General features: G+C 37.1%; 1 protein-coding gene across 1 annotated transcript in view; it reads right to left on the bottom strand.

Moving 5' to 3' along the window:
• LOC107087027 (ERC protein 2-like) overlaps nucleotides 1-21,066 on the bottom strand; it is a 206,592-nt gene that overhangs the window by 158,837 nt on the left and 26,689 nt on the right. Inside the window, exon 7 of the mRNA XM_015378362.1 lies at nucleotides 13,271-13,438. Within this exon, the coding sequence (XP_015233848.1) occupies nucleotides 13,271-13,438 (168 nt within the window). The remainder of the gene's footprint in view (nucleotides 1-13,270; nucleotides 13,439-21,066) is intronic.

The raw sequence follows: 21,066 nt of genomic DNA, 5'->3' as shown, positions 1-21,066 counted from the left end.
TAAAGAGCGATGGGCCATAATTTTTTTTTCTTTTTTTTTTTTTGGTAAAATCATCCCCAGAACATAGACAGACTCCCTCACAAGCTTGCTGAGCTTTTTTTTTTAAGTCATTCATTCTAACAGATTGTGGCAGCTGAAATTACACTCTACACAACAAGTTTATGGAATACACTCTGCATCTTGCTGCAAAGACTTGAAGAACCTTAGCTTCATCGAATAGTACAATGTCCTCTGTCCCTTCTTGTTGATGACCTCAAAGTTGCGTCTCTGATCCAATTTGTTGTCCAGATCAACACCAAGGGATTTATATTCCACCACCTATATTTTTCTCCAATGATGTTTATAGCATTTTACTTTGTCTCACATATATACATATCTAATTTACTTTCAGCCAAATAATAACAAAGACCTGATCTAAGAAAATGTTCAACTTAGAAAAAAGTTATCTCTTAATTTTAACTGTTATGCCATTATTGGCAACCAAAATCATAATTATTAGTTTAGTTAAAACCTGTAATTACAATGATTTTTGTTTTTCATGTGGAACATTGAACACCTTCCAAAGATATGGAAGGGTTGGTTTAGTACATGCTATTCAGGCAACTGTGGTTTACTGAATGGAGTTGTTGTTTTGAAATGTCAGAACGGTTTGGATTGGTTCAATTCCAGCTTTCTTTTGTAACATGCCGATGTGCCCTGGGCAAGGCACTAAACCACAGATTTCCTAATCTACATATTGGTGTATGAAAGTATGTGTTTTCATGAATGCAGCTGGTTGAAGGCAGATATAATGTGCAAAAAAAAAATTTAAAGTATGGAATGAATAGAAAAGGGATTTATGAAGTAAATCCATTGACCAAGGGTTTGTCCCCCGAAAGAGTTCTTAATCTTTTAGTAACTTTAGGTCAGACTAACCTGCTAAATTATAGGGTAAAAATGAGCTACACACTAGAGAAAAGTAAGATGCCAATTGGGTCAGAAAGAGAAGAGTGTAACACCTTAGCTGACTTGTTTGCTTAAACTATTTATACTGTATTTGTAAAATTGAAAGACACTGTGTTTTTCTGAGTACTGCAGGTATCCCTAATGCTATATCACTATGAGCCAGCCAAGAGCTCCAGGTGTAAGATGGTTCTTTGGCAGCCAACCAAAGTCTATACTGAGAATGCCTCTGTCCTCCCCAAATTATATTTGCACACACAAGCATACACCCACATTAGGCATATCACTAATCCTTTGTACTTTCATTATGTGTGTGCACATTATACCATTTAGATAGACACACGGAGCTTGCCGTGCATGAGCATGCATATTTGTGTCCACAATAAGTATGACAGAAAGAAAGGCAGGCCTTCTATGCTTCAACTTCACCTGACAAGAAGCAATTTAGCAAAAATGTAGCAAAGGGGCCGAAAAGGAAATCCCTGCTGTCTCACCTTCACTAGCCTGCTAAGCTGTGATGGTTTTGCACAGATTCCGTGCTAATACCCCCTTTAAGCACTCGTCGCTGCCAAAAAGCATACATGAGAAACAAGGAAAGAAAGATACAGGTGAGCAGGCAGAGATGATTGAATGAAAAGGAGAAAGGGTAAAAGCAAGCTGAGTGAGAAAGGGTGAAAAGAGCTCATGGCATTTTAGTTCATTTGGTTTAAGGATATTAACACAACAGAGAGGCTGTTATCTACCACTGGCTTAAAGTGCTCCATGAAAAGTTGTTGAACAGTAAACCTCATCTAGCTTTTTCAGATGGGTTATAGTGGCTTGCAAAAGTATTTATACCTCTTGAACCTTTTCCACATTTTCTCACCTTACAACCCCAAAGCTTAAAGTAGTTTAATTGAAATGTATGTGTTAGAGTAAACAGTAACTTTTTTTTTTTTCCGAAAAATACTGAACTATTGTAGATATTTCTATTTTGCCTGAATAAAATCCATCTCCATCTCTATTGCACTTATAAATCATGTCAAGGTTCAAATCTTACTAAAGATTTCTTACAAATATTGGTACTCTGCAAATGGCTTTAAGGTTTGTGAGATAACATTAGTAAACAAACAGCATTATGCAAATGATAAAAACAGCAAGCAGGTCCAGGACAAGGTTCTATATTGTGAGTGAACTATCCAGTGTTTTGAATATTTTACTGAGCATTGTTCAGGCCCTTACACAAAATTAAAACAGAAAAAATGGTACAACTGCAACAGGTGCTGGAGAGTTAACACAGCTCATGTGGGTAACTTTGTTGATACCAAAATTATAGAGTACCTAAAAACAAATATTGCCTTTGTAAAAGAGAGACAACAACCGAGCCATTGTTGAAATAAAGCTATCAAAGCTCCCGTGTGTAAGTCATTTAGAGGACACAGCTAGAAAGTCAAATAAGGTGCTTTAGACAGATAGCAAAATTGTACTTTTGGCCTATGTGCAAATCTATTTTTGGTAGAGTTATAAATCATAACCCACACATATATATACCATGTCCAAATAAAACAGCTTATGGAAGCATCAAGCTGTGGAAATGCTTGTTTCTAGTAAGGAAAGCAGCTAGTAAGAGTTGATGGGAAAATTGATGAATAACTGGATGTGCTCTCTTCATCCTCTGACATGGGAGTTGGCTCGGAGCTCATCTGCCTGACTGTGTGTTTCCTGGAGGGGGCCGTCTGTGGAGCCGGTTCGCAGTTACCGTTATATCTCTGCTTCTTTCTGTATGGCTGCTTCGGTCTCCTTGAACCCCAAGTGGTTGATCACACCAAGCCTGGTTATGCTGGAGTTGTCTTCCTGAAAAAAGGGAGTTTTTCCCTCTCCACTGTCGCTACAAGCAGGCTTGGTGTGAGGGATTGCCTTCAAGTCAATTAGTCGATGCAATCAGCTGGTTTTCCTTAGATGGCAAACTTTGAACCAATCTGACTGTATGATCTGGTTGAATTGTTTCTGTAAAGTGCCTTGAGATGAGGTGTTGTGAATTGATGCTATATACTGTAAATAAACTGAACTAAATTGAAACAAAGTACAGGTTACTGATGTGAAATAACCTGTGAGGGAGTGCAAAAATCAGGATACCACATATCTGAACAGAAATGAAAGACATATTCAACAGATTTTAATTTGCAATGATTTTGAAAGTTATGAAATCCTTGAAAATACAACATAACAATTATATCTAGGTTTGTGAACGTATCATGAGAACCATGATATATATAAGCTCTATTATGTTCCGATTCTACTCTATAATCTAACCATCTTCAGCTCAACCTGCCCTACCTCTGTGGGGTTATTATATTGTTCGAAAAGTAGATCTCTCCCCTTCCATCAAATCAATCTATTTTTCGTTCTCTTAAAAAGTAACAAAAAATGATTGTCCATATTTTTTAGATTTTTAGAGTTAACTGTCCTGTAATAGAAAAGTGTAACATGTAGTCCCCACATTATGCTACATTTTTCTATTACAGGAATGTGTATATATATATATATATATATATATATATATATATATATAGTATTAATATGTGCATTTTGTGTAGAAAGAAATGATAAATAGATCCTGTTCAGTTAACAATTAAGTGCAAACAATAAAAAAAGACATTAAATATCTATTTTATCCCATTGTGCAAAAAAAAAAATCTTAGAGAAACTTTGGTACTCCTCACTCAACGCCAGATCATTTGAAAAATTACCCTAATATGCATTCAAGATTTTGTGGTTGATAAGATAATGATTCTTGGCCACATGTGAGTTTTCTTTCAATTGGCACAGTTGCAAACTATTCTAACACATGCCTGGCTTTGCATACATTCTTAAATAGTCTGAACACACATGTATCTACAATCTCACATGTTACATGCATGAACACTGATGAATAAGCACATCCTAATTCCTTCGGACTTCCTTCTCCCGTGCTTACAATGACAGGCAAATGTAGATGTTGGAATCTGGTTAGCAAAGCAAAACAGAGGCTTAAAGAAAACAGCTTCACTGTTTGTCCTCACCTCCCTTTTCCATGCCTCACATTTCATCATAAAAGTTTTTCTGGCAGGCAAATCTGCAGAGGTATTGGTATAGGTGCCGGTGCTTGACCGCAATAAGCAACACAGAGACAATATGAGTATACCACAGTCTAAACAGCAGAACCAGAAAGACCACAGCAAAGGTCTGGGGGTGCACCAAAAACCCCATAGTAATATTTGTACTCTCACTCACCCACCTTGGAGTCCAGTGCCATGAAAATATTCCATGGCTGTCCAAAATATATTCCTCATAAATCCAAATCTTAGTCTTTAAACCCCAGTGACATTCATAAAAATGCAATTTCTCACCAACAGCTAGAATCCCTTCTATGATACTGAACAAAGAATTCGATTGAATAAAAATTCTAATAGTAAAACGCAACTGAAAAGATCCTAAATCTTAAAGACTCATTAAATGTAACAATGCACACAATTTATACTCTGCTTTAACTGCTGTGTGACTTTACACAAAGTTGTGTAAGCTATTCACTTTCCTGGCTGTGTGACATCCCTCAGGCCTGTGTAAATACAGCTAGTCACCCATTATACATAATTTATTTTAAGTTCTGTAAGAGGAAATTAATCTTCTAAATTTATGGCATAATATTTGCCTAATTTATGTTTTGCAAAGCAATTATTTGACCAAGTCTGGTTTGTCTCAGTGCAAGATGAAACGACTAGTTCTTTACAAGATTATTCAAGACCACCAATGTCCTACATACCTCATAGATACCTTCAAATATCTCTGGAATAAAATGTAGCTATCAAAGAGGATCCAAAAAGCTCTTGCAGGATAAAAAAAAGCTTGTTTTGCTAAGGTAAATGTTATACATTATATTAGAGACCAGTGAATAGTGATTGAGGGTGTGTTTGGAGGGGATGGGATATGTGTCAATGCACTCCTGAAGCTTTCATATCTGTGTGATGACCAAGGCAAAGCATATTTTAAAGTGGTGATGACACTATCAACATTTGCTGGTATTTTTATGATTCCAAAACATCATGATCAATACCGATGAACATGTAATAATTTCAAGAGCACCCTCATAAAACAATCTTTTATCAAAACAAAGTGTTGGAGGAGAAAGCGGAAGGGACGTATATGCCATAACAAGCTAGAGGTGGATTTACTATGAACAGCTGCTGAACCTTTCATGGATTGAGATACAGCTATGTCTTTGTGTTGTGTTGCAGCTTGTTGCTTGTTTTCCCCATAAGGATGTCATCAGCTTATTTAAGTTTCCTGAGGATCCTGAGCTTCTTTCAAAGTGGGTGAAGCAGGACAGATTAGATCAGGAGAAGTTTGAGCACTCAATGGCATCTTTTCTGTGCTTGGAACATTTAGGAAACGATCCCAGATGATGATTTGTCAGAGCCTAACTGCATAATAACGGGGCTGTATTAGGTGTTTCACAGGTTTCTGGTTTTAACAGAGGTGTGATGCCTCCATATACCTCAGCATCACTACCCTCTCCTGTGCTTGAACTGGCTGATGGTTCAACCACACAAATGTGTTTTGACTAGCAATTCAACAGAGTGCTGCTGTGGCGCTACTAAATGTTGGATATTTGGGTTAAAATTAAGCCTGTTTGATTTATAATAACACCTGGTATATCCTCATACATGATTATAATGCAAAATCACATGTAATCACATGTAATATTGCGTCATCAACACTTTAACTTCTCGAATAAAACAGGGTGAAACAGAAGACTGTTCTCATTTTTGACAAGTGCTTTTGTATAATATAGTTATATGTTAAGTCAGGTAAAATGTTATAGTAACTAGGATGAGGAATTGGATTTAATTGATGAGTTGCATTGCATGCTCAGTTTATCCAATCATTGCTCTTTCAAAGCAATTTGTGCTTACATAGTGGAAGTATAATCCAAAGTGCCATTTTTACACCTAGTCTGGCTATTTTGTTTCTGTTTAAAAAATATCAAAACAAAAGAAATAAATTAAATTTTAGAAAAAAGTGGACGGATAGATTTGCTTTTAATGGATATTATGCAATAAAATTGTATTTTATTTTTACTTTCTTTATGGTATGGAAAATTAATACAATGATTTAATAACAAACTGAAAAATTGATGCAGCTTGGAGCTCAAAAGCCAAAGGTTGCAGACCCTTAAAGAGAAAAAGGCATAGTAAGTAATGTGGAGATACACTTTAATTGGAGTTGGGAGAGTATACATCATCATGTTTTGCTTCTAATATGTTTTGTCAAATAAAAGTGGCTTGAGAATGGAGCCTTTAGAAAAAAGACATGTATAATTTTGAAATGACATGAATTAATCCCCATCTGTCAGGAAAGAGCTGAACCAATTAAGTCAGTACCATAAGATCCCCTCCACATTTTCAGTCTATCAATCACTATGTTATGATTAAGGTATAAGTGTTTGCTGGGCCCTGTGCCGATACTTGTTCCTCTCACTTTCAGCATATGCATTCCAGATTTTTCAACCATTACATCCTAGACTAAATAAACATGCAAATGCAATAAAAATTTCTTCCTAAACTCTACCTCCACCCAGACAAGATGACATCAGGTCGGATCTGTGCGGAAATGAGGGCCATTCCCTATCCTGGGGCTAAGGCTGCGTGTCATTTCTGGGGTGTCTTAAAAGTTTGGTTAAGAAAACAGCCTGAGCTCTGATCAGGACTTGTACAAAGGGACAGATCACCTGAGGGGCAAGAACAGGATAATAAGCGGATGTGAACTGCCTCACAGCAGGGGCTGCAGGGTGGAGAGAGGGGTATGGTCACCATATACACCGCAACATCTGCTAAGAAGACTTTAGCAACACAGCTGTCTGCCCACCGGCTATTAAAGGAACATGGGAAAGTACAGATGTAACCAGGGACAAAAAAGACAAAAAGGAAAAAAAATGACACATACAGGCAATTGGGAAAAAAATCCTTGAATGTATTTGTTATTTGTTCATAAAGTCAGCTATTTTGATGAGTCAGTGGCCTTTACAGCTCTGGTGAAATTGTATTCTCATGGCATAATGGACTTGTATTTGAACTTTTCTGTTAGATCTTAGTGCTGCATTTGATAAGGTCTATCACAATATTACTTTAGAAAGACCTGAACATTCTTTTGGAATTGAGGCAACAGCAATAGGCTGATTTAAATCTTATTTGAATGACAGATTTCAGTTTGTTCATGTTAAGGTTAAATCTTTCTCAAGCTCCAGGGTTACCTGTGAAGTAGCACAGTGATCAGTAGTAGGGTAGATTCTTTTAATGCACACAAAATAGAGCGTTTTGTCTCTGGTTCATCAGTTACCTCATTTTAATAAGACTAAATTGGTGTCAGATACTAACATAAAAGTCCTTGCCTATGTAAATTCTCAGTCATCTTGCTCATGGCAACCACAAAACAGGCTTAAATTGGAAGGCAACAGTAAACCCGCTTAGTTTTCTGAAGACGTTTTGACACCTATCCAGGAGTCACTGTCAATTCTGTTGATTCCCTCCTATGCTGTGAGTTTGTATAGTTGTTGTTTGGTTTCTCAAATATAGGAGGCTGTACAGTCCTCACTGCACTGGATCACATACGCAACGTCACTCAGTCCTTCATGTCATTTTTCATCAAATAGGTTCATCTCTGTAATATTGCAAAAAATTTGAAATATCTTGTGAGGGGTGATACAGAAAACTCTTCATTTCCTTGTGATATAATTAACTATTTGATATGTGTTTATATAAAATATGCTTTTTACAAGTGGTATTTTTTTAAAGGACAAAATATTATCATCATCTGAGGTTGTTATATATCTTTACCACTGGATCAAAAATGTATTTAAATATATTTGCTAATACATTCACAACTCTGTGTTCACACACTTACTGTATCTCATTCTCTGTACAAATCATTAAACATCTCATCTCCATTATGACCCCGGTAACTCCATTTTATGGCTTTTCCACATCGCCTCTGAAGAACATGTAGTGACTTTATTTTGGACTGCATCATGTTTGTTCTAGTCAGCTCAGTGGTGTTCTATTCACACTAAATTCCAAACCACACCAATCCTAGAACTCAACATAATGCTGCTGGGCCTGAGAACGGTGACCATGGTCTGGCAGGTTTGAATGAAGCCATGTTAAAACTAGCCCACAACACTTGGGACTCATTCGAAGAGCTCCAGGAATCAGTGTATAACTTATTATTAGTGGTGAACCTAAGCTAAAAACAGAACAGAAGTTTTCCAAGCTCAATCTTCAAGTCTATTTTCATTTAAGATAGTTCTCACCTATGATTCTATTGTTGCCCGTCTTTGATTCTAATATCATAAACAGCTGTGAGAGAGAGAGAGAGAGAGAGAGAGAGAGAGAGAGAGAGAGACACTGAGGGCATAATTCATAGGGTACCCACACCATGTTGAAACAACATCTTGTTGCTGCCTCACTAGCAATATGAACCATCAATCAGCAAAAAGAACAAAGAAAGATCAACAGTAATAGACCAGCAGAAACCACAGTACATCGTAACATTGCATAACTCACTGACAAAAGCCTACAAACACCTTGATCTATTAATTCCCTTAAACATCTCACTTTCACTTCCTCTTGTCGCTCCATCCGCCCATAAATTATCCCCTCTCGCTTTTTTTATTCTCTTCTTGTTTTTGCTATTTATCACTGTCACTGTAGTCAATGTTAGCATATTATTCGACTCATTTATACCTTTCTTGAGTCATTACATTTCAACCTCAAAATCAAAACTCAGTAGAGGTCTTCTTGCAGAAACAGGAAATGCATGAGAAATGCCTGAAAGAGACTACTTGGAAGCCAACGTGTCATTACCTAAAGAGACAAGGGATATGTCCACGTACTGGTCCTCTAACAGTACCTGAGCAGCAAGACGACTGGGGGACGCCATGCAGAAAGCTTTTTGTTTGTTTGTTTATGCATTTAGCAGACGCTTTTATCCAAAGCGACTTACAAATTAGACACAATGTTTGTTATCATAGTATAGAAACAGTAGTAGAGGGGTAAAGAGCTATGGGTTAAATTTAGGATAAGAGATGCTCTTTGAAGAGGTGGGTCTTTAGGAGTTTTGTGAATGTAGACTGGGACGCTGCTGGTCTTGTAGTGCTTGGTAGGTCATTCCACCATCTTGGAACAACACATGGAAACAGTCTGGATTGTCTTGAGCGTGTTGTAGCAACTGCTAGACGACAATCAATTAATGACCGGAGTGACCGAGTTGTGACATAAGCCTCTGCTAGAGGGTTCTAGTAGATTGGAGCCGTACCCTTAAGCACTTTGTAGTTGAACATCAGGAACATGAATTTGATTCAGGCAGCCAGGGGTAACCAGTGAAGCTCAATGAACAGAAGGGTGGCGAGAGCAAAAAGATCAAGAAATTGATCTTGTCATTTCCATTTGGAGAGACTGATCAGATTTTTTATTTTTTTGTATATATATATATATATATATATATATATATCTTTCTATATTAATTACATTAATATTTATTGGAAATTTATGGGAAATTGCAAGTTCTGGGGGATGACAGATGGATGAAATACGGTAGTTTCCCATGCAAAATGGGAGACTTGACAGCTATGTAAGCACAACTTAAAGAATAGAAACTTTCCACTGAGAGGACCGTTCAACTTGTTGTTTTCTAAATAACTTTTAAACTTTTTAAACACAGACGTCTTTAATGACGTCTTGAGTCTGATTCAAGTATAGTATTTATTTGAGTGAGTAACCTCTTGGAAGAAAACATTGAGCTCATAAAATGAGTGTTATTGATTTCCAAATTTCCTATTATTCATTGAATCTGATGTTGAAACAATTTATAATCATAAACTGTTCTAATAACCTAAATTTCAATAATGAAAGATATTTAATGAAAGATATTCTTTACATAAAACAAAAGGGTATTTCTTCTATATTAAACTACCTTCAGGTAAATAAAAACTTACTTTTAGCTACGTTCTCCATTTATAAAACAATCTTTGAGCTGAAAGCTGAAAGCTGAAACTCTTGTGGCAGCTTAGCTCTCCTTTTGTTTCCTGGGTTTGTTAAATATGCAGGAAGGTCTCTGATAGGTTACCCGATCGGGTGGGGTATCATTACAGTGCAGCATTGTCCTGATCAGGCTATGAAAGGCACACACACATCGTACTGTATTAAAGGGTTAAGTTTCCACAGACTCTGGCAGAACCACAGAGCTTCCAGAAAAGTGTACACTCATTATTTTCTACATTTTCCAGTTATCTGAAGACAGATTCAATCACACCCATTTAGATGCTGTCCTTAACTTTGACTGACAAATAAATGCACTTGCATTTTCTCATTCCTTTGCATACAGAGGCTTCTCTGTTCTAAGGCTAGCCATCTCGTAGTTCTACACTTTTTCTTAGTGACTGGAACAAAGAACTTTGGATTTGGAACATACCGGTTTTTAGTTTTAAGCGGTTAAAGCCAACAAAACGAAAAATGTGCACTCCTTTATAAGATGTCTAATGCACCAGTTTAATATGTTTAAAAAGGTTTGTTCTAAAACATAGAGATCCTGGGTACTATCACTGAATGAGGATGCTCTTCTCTCTTGCTGATTGACTGACAGGCAGCAGAGGAATGCATTTCATCAACTGGCCCACTACAGCGCACTAAAGATCTTTAGTCATCCTCTGGTTTGCCCACTTAGTTGAGGAAACCCGAGTCATGCCAAAGTGAGGGGAAAAAAATGCCACTTCAATAGCAAGAAAAATTACTGTAGACCGGAGATGAGAGTCGAGTAATCAGAACTGACAACGTATATTTTTCTGTGTTTATGGGGCTGTGTGTGCACAGCTGTGTGTTTGTGTATTTGTGATCTGGATCAGATTACTGGTCCTCAGCAGTGGCCTTTGAGAAGTTAGGAGAAGCAGCAAAGAATGCAGTGATGCACCCAAAATCAGAAATATTATAGTTGTTTCTCTCTCATACAAAATTCAAGTCCAATCCCTAAACAAACACATGTGTGTATTAAACTCAATGTTCATACAATAAGCACCTATCCTGGTATTGTTATAATGAAAAAACCCTAAGAGGTTCCAGTCATTTATATGTGTCCTAAGTTTGAAGTGAATTTAGGAATGTGCCTAAGAAAAAGCTCAAAATATTAAATGAAACTTAAATATTTTTCAAATTAGAAATAATATTGATAATATTTCCACTACAATCATACTAACGCTGGTCTAACCTGAAAAGGCAGAGCTATATGGTTCCTTGACAAAAATGAACCAGCTGATAGGAAACCACAGTAATGTGCATAGCCTATTCTCCCTATGGAGCCTGTTTCTTTTTACCAGGGTCATAAGGTTTACAGAGGGTCAGCTGAGGTAAAAACTGGCTCTAAAACATTTACTCATGAGAAATTCCAGTTAAACCACTGGAGGAAGGATAGTTTACCTCACTTTACCATAAACACAATTATTTGACAACTGTGGCTATTACCATCAAACACTTTCTATATTCATTTTCACTTCTCTGTGGTGAAGTATGTGCGCCAATGCTTTTTGGTCAGTTTAAAATATAGTTCTGCAACATAAATACATTTGTGAATGATGAATATGAAGAAAGATTTAATGGGAAAGGAAGAAAAATACATAATTAAGACCTTTCCAATATTAACAATCTAAGCAGTAAAAATAAATATTGAACTGAACAAAATAATCTAAAAAATATGTTATACAAAAATAGAGTATTTTAATAAATACATTAGTAAATACCATAGTGTTTTTCAACTTCACACAGCTATAATTATTTGGAAAAGAGAACAAGGACCTCTTTAAACTTGAGACACAGTATTCCCCACCTCTGACAGGGATAAAAATGAAAATTATTTAATTATTAAAGTTCTAATATAAAATGTATTGTTCTTACAAGATTTTTTTATGGTCATGTTTTTACAAAATAGATGTTACTTGCGAGAACTTGTAAAGTTTTGTTTTATCATATCATTAGTATTATTATACACTACTGTTAAAAGTATTGTTAAAAAAATATAGTGATAAACTTGTTTTTTTATCAACATTGCACAACAGTTGGTGTGCAATAATCTGACTTTAAAGTAATATGTTGGGTAATTTATGAAGCAAACTATTGTACATGGGCAGTAAATGAAAATGATGCCTTTATTTCTAATTCAACTTAAAAACTCTGAAAGGTGAACAGATACATCTTAATAGTTGGGCCTTTTTTCATTTCAACACACCTGTTCTGTTTTCTGACCACATCTGAAACCGTTGATTGGCTGTGCTGAGACAAAATGACAGATAAATACTTTCTCAAGCTTTAAGGATTATAAGGCTTGGTAAAGCAGGTGTCCCCAGAGCACATTCTGCCACGATGACACAAACATTTTTTTGCAATTGCAGCTCTCCTTTTATGGTAGGTAAATATAGACACACAACCACCCACTGAAAAGTACTTCTTTTAAGTATGATGTATTCAGCGAGAAGCAAGAGCCAAAATTATTTGCACATGTATTAACAATTAAGCCTAATTTTGGCTCAAATTGCTTCCTGTAATGATGAGTGGACATAGTTAGCAGGCCCCTCTCAACTGCCAAACACTGAGATCTGAAGTATCAGTTCCAAGTCAAGAGAGTAGTGGAGAAAAAAAGCTAAATGCTTAGCTATACACATGCACACTAAACACACACATTTTGCATGCATCCTTCTCCACACCTCTACACTCAGCCCCTTTTTATCCCTTACAATGTTGATAAAATCATTAAAGCCCTAAAGCCTTAGACACTTCAAACATGCACAAAAGCTGCCAGCTTTCTTCAGCCTTCTGGCTGACCCACCAGCATACACAATTGTGGTGGTGGAAAAAAAAAGAAGCCACACGCGTAGATAGCTTTCCTCCCACCTAAATACTCAAAAGAGAAGCAGGCAGTATGAGGAATAACAGAGTGAGCTTTAACTGGCCAGTTTCTTTCTATCAGATCGAAAAACAAAGAAAAATCTCAAAACCAATCAGATCAATGTTGCATCTGTCTAGTTAACTCTAAAAACCCACATCTTTTTATTTCACCAATTTCAACCAAAAAAGCAATAGCATCACATTGCTTCTAATATTGGGGGAATTCATTTTTTTTTTTTATTTTAATGTGTATCATATTAGGAAACTGAAATACTTTCTCTAATTGTTTTGATCTTGTATGTTGCATGAAGCTCTCTTGTGTTTCTCAGCATCAACAGTCACATACCAGAGAATCGTTTTGCATTTATGATCGTGCACACTCTCACCTCTGTCTGCAGAGTGTTTGCGCGCTGCTCTTTGGCACTGAGTGACTCTTTAAGCACCTCGATGTGTTGCTTGTAGTCCGAGTTCTGGTTGGTCAACGTTTCTAGCTTGGTTTGCAGAGCCTGCATGTCCGACTCCTTTCTGCTCAGCTCCTGTTTCATCTGCTCTATCTGAAAATCACACAAAAAAAGGATATATTTATTGCAATTATAAAAATGGTGACTAATGAGTGAGAAGACATCTTGGAATTTCCTCACAGTTTACTTTCAGTTTAAGTTTAAAAACAAAACACAAAACATTTTATGGAACAAAATATTTCTTTGAAGTGCAGAAGAAATAACAAAGGAATTCTTTAACCAAACCAAATTAGGTGAAATATACAGCATTCCACCACACTGTCAGTCATGGTAAAAAGTGGTTGAAAAGAAATGACTCTTTAGTTGCATACTTTCACACTGAAAGTGTTAAAAACTTAATCTTTCAGTTTGATCATATTAATTAAAAAAAGAGAGCACCACTTATCATAAGAATAATAGTTTAGAACAGAATTATCTTTGTTGTTAAACAAGGATGTAGCAATTTCTGAGCAAGTACACAGAGGTCAGGTCATTGGAATAAGCAAGACTAAGTAACGTGAAAGAAACATTGTAAAAGGTAACTGTAAAGTAAAGACAAAAACATCTCAGAAAGATCACCATAGTTACAATTCTATTAGGATCTCTAAAGAGTAAAAGACAATATGTTTATTTTTATCAATATTGCTTACAGGTGAACAGTTTCAAAAAAAATTCTAAGCTCTAATCTATTTTTTTTTTCTGTTTAACAGTTGACACTTGAGATAAGCAATTTATTTTACCCAACTTTACGTGAAGGACAATAGAAAGAGTTATACATATAAAGATGGCTTGTTACCTTGTTTATGAAACACCTGAGGAGAAAATAAATGTTATTATTCGGTACAGTAGCCTTTGTTTGCAATTACAGAGGTCAAACGCTTCCTGTAGTTTTTCACCAGCTTTGCACACACTGCAGGAGGGATTTTGGCCCACTCCTTCACACAGATCTTCTCCAGGTCAGTCAGGTTTCTGGGCGTCACTGAGAAAAAGAGTTTAAGCTCCCTCCAAAGATTCTCTATTCTCTGGGTTTAGGTCTGGAGACTGGCTAGCCCAAGCCAGAACCTTGATATGCTACTTCCAGAGCCACTCCTTGGTTACCCTGGCTTTGTGCCTCAGGTCATTGTCATGCTGGAAGACCCAGCCTCAACCCAACTTCAATGCTCTAACTGAGGGAAGGAGGTTGTTCCCCAAAATCTTGCGATACATACCGGTAGCCCCGCTCATTCTCTCCTTAATACAGTGCAGTCGCTCTATCACATGTACAGAAAAACACCCCCAAAGCATAATGCTACCACCCCCATGCTTCACAGTATGGATGGTGTTCTTGGGCTGGCACTCATCTTTCATCTTCCTCCAAACATTGTTACTGAAATTATGACCAAAAAGTTCTATTTTGGTCTCAAATGACCACACTTTCTCCCATGACTCCTCTGGATCATCCAAATGGTCATTGACAAACTTAAGACAGGCCTTGACATGTGCTGGTTTAGGCAGTGGAACCTTCTGTGCCATACATCATTTAAAACCATGACGTCTTAGTGTATTACCAACTGTAATGTTGGAAACGGTGGTCCCAGCTCTCTTCAGATAATTGACCAGCTCCTCCTGTGTATGTCTGGGTGGATTTCTCACCTTTCTTAGGATCACTGAGACCCAGAGGTGAGATCTTGCATTGAGCCCCAGTCCAAGGGAGATTTATATTTTCTAATGATTTCTCCAATAGTTGACCTTTTTTTCACCAAGCTGCTTGGTAATGTAGCTCCTTCCAGCCTTGTGAAAGTGTACAATTTTGTCTCTGGTGTCTTTGGACAGCTCTTTGGTGTTGGCCATGTTAGTATTTGGATTCTTACTTTTAGTATGGGGTGGACAGGTGTCTCTATGCAGCTAACGACCAGATGCATCTAATTTAGGATAATAAATGAAGTGGAGGTGGACATTTTGAAGGCAGACTAACAGGCCTTTGAGAGTCGGAATTGTTGGCAATAGGTGTTCATACACTTATTTGCAGCCATATCATACAAATAAATAGCTACAAAATCATACATTGTAATTTCTGGATTTTTTTCTTAGTTTATGTCTCTCACAGTGGACATGCACCTACCACAACAATTTCAGTTCAGACCCCTCCTTGCAAAATAGCAGGGTGTTCAAATACTTATTTCTTTACCGTAGCCCTGTTACACACACTTATGGATAAGCACCCACATTTGTACTGTCAAAATACTTTAAGGAGAACAGAAAGGAAGATAGAAACATCTAAATATCTCCAAAGGTTACTTTACAGCACTGCAGTAAGAAGTGGCAACTTGAGAGGTCATTGGGCCTGCATAACAAACATAACAAATTAATCATACAAATGTCAACAGGTACTTTGGTTATCATGCTGTGTTTGCACAATTCTATGGCAAGTCTAACTGGAAGCATTTGCTTTAGCCAAATTAGGCTTACTGTCAAATTATCCTTTTGGCAAGAAACACTCCAGATGGGTCTGGCATAACCCACAGGTATTTATATGTGGAAAAGCAAACCATGCACACTTGGCTATGCTTCCATCCAATTGCCATGCATATTTTAAGCATTTTTGTAAAATAATGTGATAAAGAAAAAAAAGTTATCATTTACTGAAGTAAACTTTCAGCATTACTGTAATAAACAGGAACTAGAGGTTTAAAACCTACATGGATCAGACATCTGATAAAAAAGGAGAAAGTTGTCAAGAGCATGAAGAACGTAAGTAGAGTACAAGACATCATAAATGCTTTGAAACTATGCAGGGTGGGCAGAACTTGACCTGTGCAGATTTTTTTTTTCACTTTTGTCTCTCTGCCCCATGAATTGAAACTATCTCCCACATTTGACTGGGACAGATTATGAAAAGTTATTAAAAACAAAACAAAGCAAAAACCTACCAGAATGGTTACAACGCAAAGCTGACACTTCATAGATACACTGTGCAGCATCTCTAAACCAGAGCAGAGAGAATTTTTTATAGGACTATATTAAGAATATAATGGGCAGCAGCAGTTAAGGCTGTGGGAGGGTTTATATGGATACTGGATAAAGCAGTGGGAGGTGATTGTCAGAGAGATATCTGTGAAGTTTGTTAAAGCTGTTTATTTTTTATTCATAAAGAAGGAAAAGAGATAATTACCCCATATTGGAGCTATGCTTATCTTCAATGTAAATAATAAGCTGCTCTTTCTTCACCGTCCCATGTTTTTTTTTTGCAAGGCTTGTAGAGGACAACTGTTTTACCCACTTCCTCTCCTCCTGAACTTCTATCTAGGTAGAGTATTTTCTTTTTTTAAATGTTTCCTTGATTGTACATGCCTGTCTGCTCTGCCTGCTACATATGCATTGTGTGACTCAAAACCTGACTGTTTTCTCTTGCAATTCACAGATTTCATTTTGTATTTTCCTCTAAAGCAGATGTGCTTTACTTCGTAAACAGCGTCCCTCTTCCTGTAAGACCCATGAAATTGCGACTAACTAGCTGCGTAGTCCAACTAAAATAGACCTGGGGTCTATCTCAGTAAAAGTAACGCAAGCTCCCTTGCAGAAAATTGTCTCGAGTGTGATCATCTCCATTGACTTTCAATGAGTGCTAAATGCAACGACCACGTCCTATGATAATAATAATTCAACTCTATTGATCTCACATTAGAGAAATTTACCTCTGCATTTAACCCATCCCCTTGGGGAGCAGTGGGCTGCCATTAAGTGGTGCCCAGGGAGCAGTGTGGGGTTAAGGGTCTTAATCAGAGACCCAGAAGGCAGTCTGTAGGAGTGGGGCTCATACCCAGAACCTCTAAATTCCAAGCTCTATGCCCTAACCACTCGGCCGCCACTCCCCAGGATTTTCTGTTGATTCGGATGATAAATCGGATTTGATGTGTTCAAGGCTCAAGACATGTTAAATGTAAATCTAGTTGCCTGTGACAGAAGAATTGAAATACTGTAGGGCCAAACTATGTCATTTTAAAGCATAATGGCAGAAATTTGTGTCCATTTCTATTCAGAAATAGTGAGATTGGCACTAAACTTAAATTGTATCTTAAGTCCTACAGTAAGTCTGAATTCTTTAAAAAATGTAAAAGAACACTAGATGGATTAATGAAAGGACACTGTATTTGTTTTCTACATGTGAAATTCTATAGATGAAGAGAAAAAGAACGGCTCTATAAACATTTTTATGACAAAATCTAGAGTAATAATGATAAAATTTACATTTAAAACACTTTTATTCCTAATTGTGTTTCTTCCTTCTATAGTATAAACTATATAAAAAATGCAAACCAAGTGTTAAATATTGCTCTTGTTTTCATGTCTTTATTTGAAGAAAATAAGAAGTTACAACTATGCTGAATATGTTTGGGGTCAGTTTCATTATTTACTAAATAAAACGTGTTTTCATAAATTCTATGGTAATAAATTAAATTGGAAATGTGGTAAACTGCTACATTTAACCACCATGTAATGTCATGAATCCTATTTCAGATTTCATTTATGTGGAAAAAGGCTAAACAGTCGAAAAGCTGAAAACCACTGAGGGTCACAACCAGATTGTTTTAGAAAAGCAATGGAGAACATTACAGAAAACCACACAGGAAATCAAATGTACCAACAGAGGGATGCTTCTCTGCTGAGTAGGCTGTTGTGCAGAGGACTGGAATATGACTGCTGGTCCCAAAAATATGCAACATTATTTTAAAAAGAAGAATTTCTCAGATTGAGAGACCAGAGTTCACTACATAAAACAGAAACTCAGATTGAAGTAGACCATGTTTAAAAACCCTGCAGTCACAAATTAATCCCAAAGGACCCATAAAGTTAGAACAGGGGCAGAATAAACTGCAAAATCAGGAAAATGTTTGCAAGGTGGTGTCAAAAATAGGTGAGAAGGGTTACATGCTCATGAAATGTGCCAGCAGTGGACTAAAATTATGTTTAAAACACCAGAATAATATTTAAAACATTATTACTCAATGAAAGACATGATCAAACTGAAGAGAGGCTAATAAAAATGTGTACTTCTTCTTGTTCTGTGATCCAAGGCAGTTGGGTGGGCATGAAGAAGGTGGGAGCTGGTCTGATGGAAGACACACGTGGGGACAATGCCTGCTCCTAGAGAAACACAGAGATGAGATGACAGCAACCACTAAGCTGAAGCACTACTATTAGACAAAGACACAATCTCCTAAATCACAGAGCCTAGACCTTTGACAGGGCAAATCTCTACAAGAGTAGCTCAACGCACTCCTTCTCAATACTATATCACAGAGCAGTTTAATAGTGTTTGAGGAGATCCAAGTCTAGAGAGGACATGGGGTAGGATAGGACAATGCTCCCTCTCATTTCTCTACCAGCAGTTGGATCAAAACGACAGTCGCTACCAGAGCTCAAACAACAGGATCCCAAGCGCTTCAAGGATATAGAATGAATCTGTGCATGGCTGCATGTGCAGTGTCTCTCTGTGTCTCTGTGACTGTACGCAGAAAGATGAGATATGTGAAAGCATGCCAGGGCCATCACTGTGATATATATCGTGGGTAAAGAGAACTCCCTTCCTCTGTTCCTCTGCCGTTGTAAGCTCACATTCATCTGTCAGAGCCCTATTCATAAAAAACATCTCTTTTATGATTGCATCTGGAACTTCCCTGTCGCAATGACAAACGGGCCCATACAAAGAGCACCATTAATGAACCCAGAGAAACTTTTTCACATGTAGCACAATTCATCGGCCTCAGCCATCAAAGTAGAATAAATAGGCGTCACGGCCATATGGACTGAAACCTTGTGAAACTTGAAACCTGATACCAAATATGAATTCTGACCATATGTGAAATGGGTTGCTTTAATAACATACTTTTGCAGTGTGACTGAGTACTGAAAGCATGTTAAATCACAGGCCACATTTATTCATTTAAACGTGTTTCACATGGTGCTTGTTTTGCCACAGATACATATTTAAAATGATGACCATACAAAACAACCTATAGGTCCAACTAAACCTTCAAATATCTTTGTGTATGTCATCAAGTGAGGTTATACACATTTGAGTGCAATTGAAAAATCAGAAGACAGCCTTACAGAGATAAATCTGTATCATCTTCTGTAAAGTGCACAACAGCCTGAATAACTGGAAGCTATCAGTTTCAGAGTATGTTCCCTCAAACATGTTACTATTCAAACCAGGAGATCTGACCCCCACAGAAATTATTTATTTTTAGGTTTATTTGCCTTGCATTTCTATGGAACTGAAAAATACAAAAAAATCAAAAATTCAGAGAGTACGTTCCAAGCATCCTCTTCTAATTAATCTGACAATGTAGCTTATCAATGTCTCCATATGCCAGGCTGCCACAGATTCTCTTTGGATAGGTAAAAAAAAAAAAAACTTTACCATCACACTGCAATCCAGAATACTAAACATTGATCATTTGTGTCCCTGGAACAAAACCTACACAGCTTCTACTCAAGCGTAGCAAGAGTAATTCAATAATTAATTCCATGTGATGTTATTCCTGCCTGTACTGATGAAGACTGACTTACCGTAACAAATAAACACTTAAGTGGCTCTAGTTGGGTGAGTTTGCCCAATTATCTAATTAATTATCCTTGTTATTATTGGAGACTATAGGAACCAGACATTAACAACACAGGAAATTACACAGTATTTGTTGTGTAGCAATGTACGCACCTGCTGATGGAAGTTGAGTTGTGGCTGTTAATATTTAATTGTTTTTTGCTTTGAAAATTCTAAAATATATACATTTGGTAATGTGGTTTTTTCATTTTATTTATTTGCATTAAGGTCTTTTGCTCTTTGATGCATTTATTTGTACTAGCCCATGCCAATTTACAATATTTTTCCCGACTAATATTATTCCACTGTTGTTACATTTTAAAAATCAAATATGCTAATATGTACACACTCCTTTTCCTGTCATTGTTCAATCGCTTCCTTTAGTTGACAGTTGCTGCACAGTTGGCGCGTGTTTTTCAAATGTGCTAAATAAAGAGGCAAAAGCTGTGCCTGTAATTGTGCATTTACACAGACTGCAAGACCTATGAAAATGTTGCCTAAGGCACCTGTTTTGCTTGCTGGTCAGCAAACACAGTTTGCATGGCAGGGGAATTCGCACGGTGAGCAAAAGGCTACTCTACCTTTTGCTCAGTTGGTTTCACTTGGGTAGGACAATCAAATCATCCCACTAGGACTAAATTAGCTTAGTTAAAAGCCACCCACAAACGTCTTAAGAGCATTTCCGTATTCATCGTTTGTCAACAATATTTGATTCATCTTCAATTCTGTTTTTAACAAAGTTTGTCTCCACTGTGCCCCTTCACTGTAGGTCTCAATCATATCTAGACCCTGATTGGTTTTCGCAATGACAATGTAAACAAAAATTCAGTTTTTTAAACTCCTACAAACTTTGTGTACTTCACATGCAAGGCGGCGATCTAGCCTTGTTGAATTTGCCAAAAACAGGCCATTCGCCACACCAGAATTGCAACCTTTTCCTCTTTCTGCCTCGCAACACTACAGAGCCACCCTCTGCATAGGCATAACATGGAAATTGTTCACTCCAGCTGCAGGTTAACATTTGATGTGAACGTTTCTTAGTGAGTTTCAGGTTTAAATGTGTTCCGGATGGTTAACATTTACTTTTGCATATCAA

This window comes from Cyprinodon variegatus, unplaced genomic scaffold, assembly GCF_000732505.1.
Source record: "Cyprinodon variegatus isolate N-32 unplaced genomic scaffold, C_variegatus-1.0 Scaffold171, whole genome shotgun sequence".
Taxonomy (NCBI): domain Eukaryota; kingdom Metazoa; phylum Chordata; class Actinopteri; order Cyprinodontiformes; family Cyprinodontidae; genus Cyprinodon; species Cyprinodon variegatus.
The sequence above is the reverse complement of the archived record's forward strand: the minus strand, read 5'-3'. Positions and strand labels throughout refer to the sequence as shown.